This window comes from Cebus imitator, unplaced genomic scaffold, assembly GCF_001604975.1.
Source record: "Cebus imitator isolate Cc_AM_T3 unplaced genomic scaffold, Cebus_imitator-1.0 Scaffold352, whole genome shotgun sequence".
Lineage (NCBI taxonomy): Eukaryota > Metazoa > Chordata > Mammalia > Primates > Cebidae > Cebus > Cebus imitator.
Window position 1 is genome coordinate 1,893,284 of NW_016107667.1, and position 12,376 is coordinate 1,905,659.

The 12,376-nt window shown below is 43.9% G+C and overlaps 1 protein-coding gene across 6 annotated transcripts in view; it reads right to left on the reverse strand.

Annotated features, from left to right (window-relative positions):
* Window positions 1-12,376, reverse strand: part of ETV6 (ETS variant transcription factor 6) — a 251,428-nt gene that overhangs the window by 31,392 nt on the left and 207,660 nt on the right. For all 6 annotated transcript variants that reach the window (XM_017506270.2, XM_017506269.2, XM_017506271.2 and 3 more), the window contains one exon: window positions 12,014-12,148. In XM_017506270.2, the coding sequence (XP_017361759.1) occupies window positions 12,014-12,148 (135 nt within the window). The remainder of the gene's footprint in view (window positions 1-12,013; window positions 12,149-12,376) is intronic.

The window sequence follows — 12,376 nt, forward strand, 5'->3', positions numbered from 1 at the left end:
GGGAGGAAGGCAGCAAATCACACTGCCACGTGTGTTCCTATGCAACAATTTTGCATGTTCTTCACATGTACCCCAAAACCTAAAATGCAATAAAATAAATAAATGGGGAAAAAAAAAAGACAAAACAAAGAGTCTATAACGGAAAAGTGTAATATCTGAAAGACTGGACTAGGGAGACTTAATCGCAGACGGGAGATGAGAGAAGAAAGGGTTAGAGAATTTGAAGACAGATCAGTAAAAATGAAATCCTAACAAAACGAATCCTCCTGTGGAACAATATCACATGGTCTAATACACATGTAAGTGGTGTCTAAGAAGGAGAATATAGAAAAAGGCAGGGTAAAATAAATTAGGAAATAATGGCTAGATAGTCCCCAAATTTGGTAACAACAACATCATCAACAGCAGTACATTCGAAGATCCAAGAATCTCAAGTCAGATATGTAAAATAAAAACCATACCCAGGTACACCAGAGTCAAAACTACTGAAAACCGAAAATAAAGAGGAAATCTTGAAAGCAACCAGAGGGAAAAAAGATACTATGTACAGGGGGAGATTATACTAATATACTATATATGCATAGTATGATACATAGTATATACTAATATAGCATATATATACCACATATAAGTATATACTAATATGTATTATATATACTAATATATATATAATATTGTGTATACTAATATGCTAATTATGGCTGACCTCTTTTGAAAAAACCTGAAGAGAGGAACTGCTCAAACACACACACAAGAAGGATACAAATGGGAACCTATAGACTGAAAAAGACTTAACCATTTGCAATGTATAGATGTTGCTTGGATTCTGATGAAACTGTAAAGAACATTTATGAGATGGTTGGCAAAAAGTGAACACTCGTAGATTATATGACGATACTGAGGAACTACTAGTTTTCAAGTGATATGGTGGTTCTATGATTACGATTTTATAGTCTTTTTTTGAGGCCTATGTGGATACTATTTACAAGAGAAATTATATATCTGGGATTTGCTATAAAATAATCTGGGATGGTGAAGCAGACGGGGTAGATCACAGAGGAAAGCAAGACTGGCCTTGAGCTGATCATCAAAACTGGTGATGGGTACATGGTGGTTCACTACACAGTTCTTTTTACTTTTGTATAGGTTTGATATTTCTTGTCATAAAAAGTTTTTTAAGTGCTGAATCAACCTTGCAAGGATACAGGTTGGAATGACAAGCACTAACGTTCTCACTTTAACCCAAATGCATATAAATGCTTACAGGGCACCAACTAAAATGATCTGTAATATTTTGGAGACAAGGCAAACTTTCCTTTTATAGCTAATATGGATCTCAATTCTGCTGGCCATAGAAACGTATTTATATTTTGCTATGGTTCACTTTTCATTTGTCACAGAATATGATTACTGTAAACAACTATTCAAGAGAGTTCCAGTTTGAACTTTCCTATATTTTCTTCTACATGCCATTTACAGAATGTCTCTCTTTACTTAAAAGCTTATTAAGGTTTAAAAATACTTAAGGTTGATGAGGACTATGTATTGAAAAATCCCATTTCCTGAATCCATTTCCCGTCTTATAAATTTCAAAACGGTCATAGGCGTTGGCCAGTAATCTGGTTACCTGCAGGCTTTCTTTGATGTCCTGGGCTTCAAGGCTCAGTGTGTGGGTGTGCACTCAGGGCAGGTCTTAGGAAGTCTGGGAGGACCAGGAGAGGAAGAACTTTCATGCCAAGGGTAAAGGAGGAACTGATGTAATGTCCTGGAGAGATTTCACTCTCTGTTCCTGCCCAGACCTTGGGAACAATGCCGGAGGGTGATAGTGCTTTGGATCATCCAACTCAGATTTTACTTTGGACTCAGGATCCAGGCAGGAACAGGACTTGGAGTAGCTTGATTTATTTATTTCTCTGCAGATATCACTCAAAGAGGAAGTACTTGATGAAGTCGATAACATTAACAGTAGAGAACTGGATCCGAGGGTATTTAATTCCAGGCTCCTGGTGGTCTGGGCACAACCACTGTCAAGGCTGAGAAGCTTGCAATGAGACCTTCCAAGCTTTGTTTGAGTCTGCAAAGCGGTGCCCATGTACGAGTGGGCTATGACGTTCCCAGCCTGCTGCCTGACGCCTCTGTTATTATAAGTTGGCAACAGGGCATGGAAACTTATGAGACCAGAGCCGGCAGGCAGAGAAGCTCCGGACACAGGAAATGCACTGAGCGGACAGTGGGTGCATGAAATCCCCCAGATGTAGGAGTCTTCTGTCTAAAACAAGAAGATTTTTTTGGTCTGGCCTTGATGTCTGGGTTTGTTCTTGGTGAGCTGCCCAGCTGGAAAACTGGGAAGTTATCCACATTGCCCTCATTCTGAATGTCTTGATATGGAAGGGAAATATACAAGGAAGAGGGAGGGAAAGCCACACATAATTGATCTGTGAGGGCACAGAAGGAAGGGAGGAAGAAAGACTAAGGACTGGTAGAAACTGTCATTCTGGTTGGAAGTGTTTTCTGATCCTAAACCTTTTTCCTTGTTGACCTCTGTTAGACACAAATAATCCCTTCTTCTCACTGCTGAATAACCCAACATAAATCAGGACTTTAAATGTGGTAATTTTCTTTACAAAAAGGTCTGATTTCTTATCCCTTTCATATTAGTTATTAGAAAAGTTTCTCTACTTAAAATTCATAAAAATTTGACCCAATTTAATCATGCTATAACTAATGAATAACTAGTAAACTTAAAAAAAAAAAAAAAAAAAAAAAAAAAAAAAAAAAAAAAAAAAAAAAAAAAAAACCAAAACAAACAAACAAAAAAACCTGCCTTTGGTGAAAGTTTTGGCTGTTAAGTTTCCAGGGTGGAGCAAAGGCTAAGATCAAGTTTGTATCTCACACACCAGGATCACATTTCCACCATTGTGCTTTCCCTAAGCCCATGGATGATGGTCAGAGAAGAAGGTCGTCAGGGAGACACAAATCAACAGCCCCAGCAGGTAATGCTCACTCAAGCCTCTGTCCACTGGGTTTCACTCTCTCCCTATCCCAGTCATTTTGTAAAGAATTGTGGGAAGTATGAATGTTACACAGAGCTAGACAAAAGTCAAAGGCTCAAGATCTTGAGCTGGAATTCAAACCATATTTCATAAACCACTCCAGGTCTCTTATTCCCATTATGGGTTAAACGTCTCTACCCCAAAATTCCTAAGTTGAAGTCCTAACCCCTAGTACCCTCAGGATGTCACCTTATTTAGAAAGAGGGTCCCTGCAAATGTAATTAGTTAAGATGAAGTCATTTTAACCATCCAATATGACTTGGATACTTTATAAAAAAGTATACTTTGGACTTACAGACATACAAAGAATGCAGGTGAAGATGAAGGCAGAGCCCTCCAAGGCAAGGAATGCCAAAGCCTGCCAGCAAACCACCAGAAACTAGGAGACAGGCATGGAACAGATCCTCCCTCACAGCTCTCAGAAGGAAGCAACTCTGACACACGTTGATCTTGGACTTCTAGCCTCCAGAATTGTGAGATGACGACTATCTGCTGTTTAAGCCACCTAGTTTGGGGTACTTTGTTACAGCCGCCCTAGCTAACGAATACATCCCCGACTCCAGTTACCTGAGGTTCAACCCTTGCTTGGTTTGGAGCCTTTCCACTGACTGTGTGCCTGGCATTCCAGCCTCTTCATCCCTCCAATATGCCAATATAACTGAACTCCCTTGGAGGGCCTGAGAAGAAAAATGCCCTGGTTTGGAGTGGATGATTCACATACGTTTGAGGTTATCAACAATAAGCTCCATGTAAGCGCCTAGAATTTTATACGCATTTGATGAAAGGAGCTAAACAAAACAAAATGGGTAACTTGTAGTACTCTGAGGCCTGGGCAGGGCTGCTTCCAAACAGGCTACCCTTCCAGGGGATCGGTACAGAGAGTCCGCACACATCTGCCGACACAGGAGGCCCCACCACCTGGGCTGCAGGCTGTCTTGCTCGTCACAGGCCAGAGGGGGGAGTCTCCTTAGTCTCCATAAAGCAGCATAAAAGAAGTGAATTAAGAAATCAAGGGATCAGATTTCCAATAAGCCAATTTGCTCTGTTTGGGTAAACCTCTCAATCATGTCTAAGGCCTGGGGTCACGGGAGGCACGGAGGTAAGGCAGAGAGGCCTTGAGTGGGGAAAAGGGCAAAATGGCCCCTTAACTGAGGGCTTCCTTCTCTGGGGGTGAAATCAAACTGCCCCGGCCCCTTATCTCAAAGGCATCAGATGGCATTTCTCTAGGGGTAAAGAAAGTCTCTTGGAGACTTCCTGCCTGTCTTGTGAGAGTCATTCATGCATACTAGGGATCTCTTGCCCCTAAAACTTCTGGCTTAAGGCAGCAAACTAGCCCTAGGGTTAAAAGCGGCCTCAGCTGGAGGACACTGGTGGAAGCAGGGAGGGTGAGGGGTCCTTCCTGAAATAGGCCAAGAGGGTCCCTGCACAAGCCAGTCCCTACACTCTGTCACAAAACACATGCTACTGCAGCAGGGGCAAGGGTCAGAAGGTAAAAGGTCATGCTGCCCTAGGCCCTGAAATATAGGAGGCAAAGCAGGAAGAAAGGTCCTGGAGAGGAAAGCAGGGCTTGCAGAAGGCTGGAATGAGGCCAGGTCAGGGGAAAAGGTGTTAAGTGGTACTCGGAGGCCCCGCTCCCAGGGAGAACAGGAAGTCAAGATCTTGACCTGTTCTGCTTCTGGTGGGACCTGTCATTACCTGCTGCCAGATTCAAGAATCCCAGAATAGAAAGGGGTGCAAGAGGTTAACCCTGTAGCTCTAAGAGGAGGAGAAAGCCAGAAGAGCAATACAAAGGTTCCAAAGGGGTCATGGAGGCGCCAGCGCTTGCCAGCTACTGTAAGGTAACATAAAATACAAGCAGTGTTCACGTTCAAACAGGCGGCACTCTAAAAGTAATGAAGACTGGCACTTTAAATGTATTTTGCCACAGAAATCATAGTGCAGGTGGCATCCAATTAATCCACAAAAGTGTTCTCGGGTAACGGCAAGGGAGGCAACAGCCCTTCCCTGTGTATAAGGTGCACAAACCTGATATTTGCACAAAGTGTGTGCAGTTGCAATAGTGAGAATGGTGAAGAAAAGTAGAAGGAAAATCCAACCACTGCACAACATTGTGAACAGACTCACCACTACTGAAGTACACTTAAAAATGGTTAAACTGGTAAATTTTTTTTTTTTTTTTTTTTTTTGAGAAGGAGTTTCACTCTTGTTACCCAGGCTGGAGTGCAATGGCGGGATCTCGGCTCACCGCAACCTCCACCTCCCAGATTCAGGCAATTCTCCTGCCCCAGCCTCCTGAGTAGCTGGGATTACAGGCACGCGCCACCATGCCCAGCTAATTTTTTGTATTTTTAGTAGAGACGGGGTTTCACCATGTTGACCAGGATGGTCTCGATCTCTTGACCTCGTGATCCACCCGCCTCGGCCTCCCACAGTGCTGGGATTACAGGCTTGAGCCACCACGCCTGGCCAAAACTGGTAAATGTTATCTGTATTTTACCCCAATTAAAAATTCACACAAAAAGATGGAGGGGGGGACAACCCAATGATAATCAGAAATACTGAATCGTGAAGAATGAATAACATTTACTGAGTGCTTGGCTATGCGAGGGACATTTTCCACATTAACTAATTTCTTTCTTATGTCAACTCTTTGAGGTAGATGCTGTCCTTTTCCTTTTACAGGTGGAGACATGACACACAAAGGCAGCTGCCTGAAGTCACGTAGCCGGTAAACTGGGGAGCTGGGATGGAACCCCACGTAGGTGGGATCTAGAGTGCATGCATCTAGGTGCCGGCATGCTCTCTGGCTCCGTTATGTATTACACAGCTAATATGTGTAACAAAGATGTCAAACCCCAGCACAGCCTCCTTGACCCTGCCGTCATCAATACGATTCCAGCAGGACTAGAGAATCGAGTGCTTTCACAACAACCAGTGACGGGATGTGACCTGAGCAGCTAAAGACTGCATCTACCTGGAGCCGACTTAGCAGCTGTCGTGAGCAGCCAGTTTTCAAGGTGTGACCTGCACCGAGGGGCTGGCTCCTCGGGGATGGGTGACAGCCAGTGCTTCTGCTCTCAGAAGCCAGTGCCTAGTTCAGAATCCATGTTCTCACAGGCTGGGAGATTTCCATGATGCTAAGCCCGTCAATCCCAAGGGAGTCAATCATCCACAAGGGTGAATTCAGTCCAACTCAGCACGAGTTTTTAATATCATGAACTAGACATACTTTGGAGTCTCAAAAGTCATCTTTGACATTTTTTGGTATAAATTTGGCAGTAACGTAAGCAGGATCTGCCACACACTGTACCCCAGTCAGGTGACCTGAAAACTGCTTTGGTGTCCTCATCTCCACAACTTCCACTTGTCTTTCAATCATTCGCTCTATTTTCAGGGAGCGTGCACCACAAACATTTATAAAAATGTATTTTGGTCTCCTCATTCTGTGCAGTGGAAGGAGCACAGGCATTGGCATCAACCCCACCTGGGTTTAAATCTCAGCATTGCTACTTGATTTTGCAGCATGTTACTTTATTGCTCTTTACCTTTATTTCTTCATCTATTAAGTGGAAATAATAATATCACCTTTATTGGGCAGTGTGGTGAGGAGTAAATGATTCAAACATAAAAAACCTTAGAACAGGGCCGGCACACAAGAAGAACCCAATAAATGTTAGCTCTTGTTTTGTTATTAAGAAGCAGATTCATATACCTCATCTTCTTTAATTATCTCATTAAAATTGTATATAACTTCCTGCCACCAAAGCAGTCTTTGGGCACTTGGGTTTGGTGGTGGGGTGGGAGGGGTATGATTCCCCTCAATAAAGCAATCATATAAATAAAATTCTGTGGGCCATCACAGAACACATGTCACCCTCTCCATCTTTCACAAAGAAATGACTTCTCTCCATTATCGAGCCATTCCCATGCGCTAGCGTAAGAAAAACTGAGATCAATTGTACTTGGATGCTTTAAATTTCTCCTCACCACTTGCAATTTCCATGTTTACCTTGTAATAAAGAACTGTCCCACAGCAGAACTGCCACCTTAAAACTGCATCCACTGCTATAGAAATGATCTCAGCCCTGCATGTATGAATATCTGCAAATTAAAGTGATTAAGAATCACTGCTCCATAATCTCGCTGATGGGGCAGAAGAAAGGATGGGACTGAAGAACTGAAATTATTAGTGGGTCCTCCGAGGGGATGGTGGGATGAGAATGTCTGAGAAATCCAGATCTTGCTCTTTCTCCCCATAGACAGCATGTCCAATCCCATGGGGTGATTCTGCGGAGCGGGTCCCGTTCAGAGACTTTAGCCCAGAAGGGAAGCTCATTTTATGTTGCCATCGAGCTTTCAGGGGCCAATATTCAAGTAGTTCCAACATCAGAGGACAAATGACAATTAAATATACATATGGGGATAAAACCCAAAATAAAATAACCTGAGGTGTGAAAAGAAGTTATCATTACAACTGCTCGTGACAAAATAAATTTACAGTCATTTGCTGGTCTGATATTTCTAAAGATGCTCTGCCTCCTGGTTTCTGTGAAAGAAGTAAAATCATTGTTTATTTTACCTTTTCTCTACAAAACTACCTACCTGCATTCTAATTCATATTACACAGACAAAATGAGTCATAACGGTCAAAGAAAAAGAATGCCCTTAAACTGTGCTTCTTATGACGAAATAAGTGAAGGATGCTACTCTTGTTGACACTCTCAGAGGGGCAACGTTCTCTGAAGTTCTCAATAAGGTGAGACCAATGAGGACAGAAGAGTTTTCCTCCTGCCTCTGAGTAACACCAGGCAGGACACTGCTATGATTTTCTGGATTTTAGATGCTCAAGACCCTGAGGGAAGGGAGTATGTGTTATCTTCATATCGCCCAGGAAGACTCAGATTCCTTAGATGTAACGTGGGGATTTGAGAGCTGTAAGAGACTGCAGAAACCATTTAGTCTAACCCCTCCTTATAACTGGGGAGACAGAGCCAGAGAGATGAGAAACTTAGCCCTTTGGATCTGTTCTGGCAGAATGAAGGGTTAGGACCTGGTTTTCTGGCTTGCAGATCCCATCCTTTAAAACATTTTACACATACACACACACACACACACGCACGCACACGCACGCACACGCACACGCACACACACACCCAGTTTGTTTGTCGAGGACAGTTCTGGTTCTGGTTTTGCCTATAGTCCTGGCTTAGTTATTGATGGAGTCTGGTGTCACTGTCATAAGTGTGTTGGTATGGATGAAAAACTATAAGGTTAAACTAATTATATAAAATCGCCCTCCGTTCCCATAACTAACAAGTAAGGAAAAAGAAAATGCTGGCTTTTCCAGCGGTAGGTGGAATCTGAGGACTGCTTTGCTCAAGGCATGATATGATTTCAGAATGGTGTAGTACATTATATAGACAATGAATGTTCACATATAGAGGCTTTGAATAAGCATGATTGTCCTCCTCTACTGTCAGGGCATGAAGGGGAACCTCTGAGCTAACACCAACTTCCTAGCTTCTGGCACTGCCGTGTGGCTACTAAGGAAGGCATGATTTCAATGTAAGACAGTCATAGAGGATACACGTGGGGAACTCGTGCTAGATTGAGCAAGACACATTTGTGCTGTGATATAAATGCCCATTGTGAAATTATGAATGTCTGAACTGGTTAAGTTTGTGGCCATGATGAGGTGAAATCACACAGGGGTTGAATGAAGCCTTGTGTTTGCACTTGACTGTGCATGCTTCACTGTGCTGGACTGCTTAACAGCTGAGTTGGGCCTTGACCTACCTCCCTTCCGTCATTCCTACCCACCTACCTATCTACCTACTTACCTACCTACCCACCCACCCACCCACCCACCCACCTACCCACCCACCTACCCACCTACTCACCCACCCACCTACTCACCCACCTACCTACCCACCACCTACCTATTTACCTATGCCAAGTTGATAGCAACGTGTCATCTTGGGTTAACATACGTTTATATGAAACTGTATTCCCAGTTATGTATAATAAATCACTGGGGAAGTAATATTTGATATGTATAATTTCATTTGACAGATCTTTGCAGAACCAGATCTTTCTGTATGTTAACATATGCACACATCAATCATCTGTTATCCTTCATAATTGAATGTAACAGTATTGATTCTGGAAACAATTTATGTTGAGCTGGATTTTTTTCTTTTTAGTGGAGAAGAAGGGACACAGAGAGGAAGTAGCTGGAGGTAGGAAACCCGTGCTGAGCCACACACATCTCCACTCGGTCTCTTTGTCATCAAGGGCACCATTCAGCTGAAAGGCAGGACATGGAGAGGGCCACCTCTTCATATCACCTCTGTGCCTTGGATAGCACTTCTCACTGGATACCACCTGATAAAGACCTACACTTCTCTCCTTGTTACGTGCACCTGTTCCTCGGAGCACATGTGCCCTGCCTGAATAGACAAAGGAAGGGAACACATGCTCTCAGACTCAGCTTCCTGGTCATCTGCTTAAGGAATGGTCTCTGAAAATGTACGACTTTTAAGAGCTGGGTCTGAAGCAGAGCTAACTGGTCCACAGGGCAATGACACCCTTGACCTCGGTCTCATTAGCTGCATTCCTTTACCTACGGAGCTCACCACCACCGACATGATAATACTTGAGAAAGCTCATTACAGCATATGCGGTGGCACATCTGTATTTACTTGGTTTGAGAGCAGCTCTCAGAGTAAGCTTTCTCTATTGCTGGCCTCCTGCAAATGAAAACAACAAACACACCTACTTCTGAGTGAAATCAGGCTGAGGGGAAAAGAGGAAGGATCCGTGAGGAGGAGAGACCACAAGCCTCCATCATACTCAGGAATAAAGTGGGGCCAGAAATTCCAAATGAGATTTCTGAAAACAAAATAATGAGAAAGGGAAAGAATGAGAGAGAGAGAGAAAACCCATCACACACCCTTTGTATCTGAAAGGCAGGCTAGGTAATATATTTCTTGCCTTAATGTCAAGCTTCAGTAAACCCACCTCCTCTTCTCTGGAGTGGCTGGTGGCTATTATGCAAGCCGGAAATGCACATGGCAGGAAGAGCAAAGGAATGAAAAACCGAATTGGGGGAGGAGGGCAGCTGCTAAATTTAGCAAGGGTAGAGTGCGGGGAGGAAAGGATGAGAGGAAGGCAGGGAGCATGCACGAAATGCTGTTCGTTCTCCATCACGGAAGCCGGGGGCCCTGCTGTGAAATGCCTGGCACAAGGAGGTGATGTCAGTCGCCTGGAGTCAGGCTCTCTTTTGTGAAGTGTTAATTAGGAAAACAAGAAGCTTCTCATTTTTTTGGTTTGCCAACAACAAAACAGAAATGTGAGCCCTGCTCTTGGGAATGATCGATCAATTTAAGGAAATGCCCCAAGGGACCAGGGTTCGAGGTCCCTGGTAATCTGGACCTAAGGAAAAGTACACGTGAAGAAGTGGGTGCACCTTCAGACGTCTGTTGTCTGACCGATCCGACCAGGAAGATGTGGGTATCGTGACCCTCAGAGGCACGATCCATCACTGAGTGCTCAAGCTGTTCAGCTGTTTAATGCAATGGTGCTCAACTAAGGTTTTTATACTCTATTTCTGTGCCCCAGCACCTATTCTGGAACTAGGTCCAGGGCCTAAATTAAATTCTGGTATTTTGCTTTCTACCAGTGATTAAGAGGAACAACCGGGACACTTGAAATAAACACCGACACTGAGTACACGCTAACCAGCCTCCTTTGGTGCATGATGCAGAAAGCCCTGAGCCAACACTGAGTTCAGAGACTTGGGGATTTTTTATTTCCTTGCTCCAGCTTTTATTATCCCCTGCTAAAAAAAAAAATCTTCAATCACTTCCCATTTCTTTCCTCCATATTCCAGAAATCAAAGTTCTCCACACTCTGGTTCCAGGCTAAGCTCCTTGGACTAGCTCTGCACAAAATGTTGATCACTGTGAAGGCAACAGTGATGGCTTAGGGGGGTTTATTGATTTTATTCTCTCTATGTGGAGTATGTTTGAAATTTGTTGCAATAAAAGAGTGGAGGAAGAGAAGACTATAATCCAAGTCATTTAATTGCTCTCGATTTTAAAGCCTTATCCCCCCTCTTATGTCATTTTCTTTGCCTGGAATGTTCTTCATGTCATCCTTGCTTATCAGAATCCTGCTGGATCTCCAAGGCAGGAGTCCTCAACCCCCAGGTCACTGACTGGTACTGGTCCATGGCCAGTCAGGAACTGGGCTGCACAGCAGGAGGTGAGCGGAGGGCAAGTGAATTCTCGTAGAAGCACAAACGCTATCATGAACTGCGCATTCGAGGGATCTAGGTTGTGTGCTCCTTGTGACAATCTCATGGCTGATGATCTGTCACTGTCTCCCATCACCCCCAGATGGGAATGTCTAGTTGCAGGAAAACAAGCTCAGGGCTCCCGCTGATCCTACATTATGGTGGCTTGTGTAATTATTGCATTATGTATTACAACGCAGTAATAACAGAAATGAATGTAATGCACTTGAATCATCCTGAAACCATCCCCGCCCCAACTCTGTGGAAAAACCCTCTTCCACAAAACTGGTCCTTGGTGCCAAAAAGGCTGGGGACCATTGCTCTGAGGCCTGCTCCAGAGCTGCTTCCTGTATGAGCTGACCCTGCTCCCTGTATCTGGCTGTCATTGACCCTTCCACCACACTTTCACGGTGCCTGATATACAGTGACGCTTCTGTGTACAACCATCTCACTGCTTCACTCTGATCGTGAGCTTCAGGGAACCAAGGGTATATCTTATGCACCTAGGCGTTCTCCCTGGTGTCTTATACATAGTAAGCACTCAATAATTGTTTGGTGAATGAAAAGTGAACTTACACGAATAAGAACAGCTTATCAAGTTAGCAATTAAACCTCTTAAATTTGTCTGAACCTCAGGCAAGAAAAGAGAAGCCTCTTCCAGTACCTTCTTCATGGTTCTGATGCAGTATGACCTCTGGCTGTGTGTGTATAGAGTTTCCAGGGTGGAAGAATGGTGAAAAAAGAATCCGAGGTTTCCTCTGCTTCAGAATATGCTGAAGGAGTTCATAGAGCACATCACCTGGAAAGAAGGAGGAAAGGGAAAGTGAGAAATGGAAAGATTTTATTCCAACAACGATTTCATGAGCAGTGGCTATGTCCCTGGCTCTGTGCTAAAGATACGATTAGAGGGCCAGGCGCGGTGGCTCAAGCCTGTAATCCCAGCACTTTGGGAGGCCGAGGCGGGTGGATCACGAGGTCAAGAGATCGAGACCATCCTGGTCAACATGGTGAAACCCCGTCTCTACTA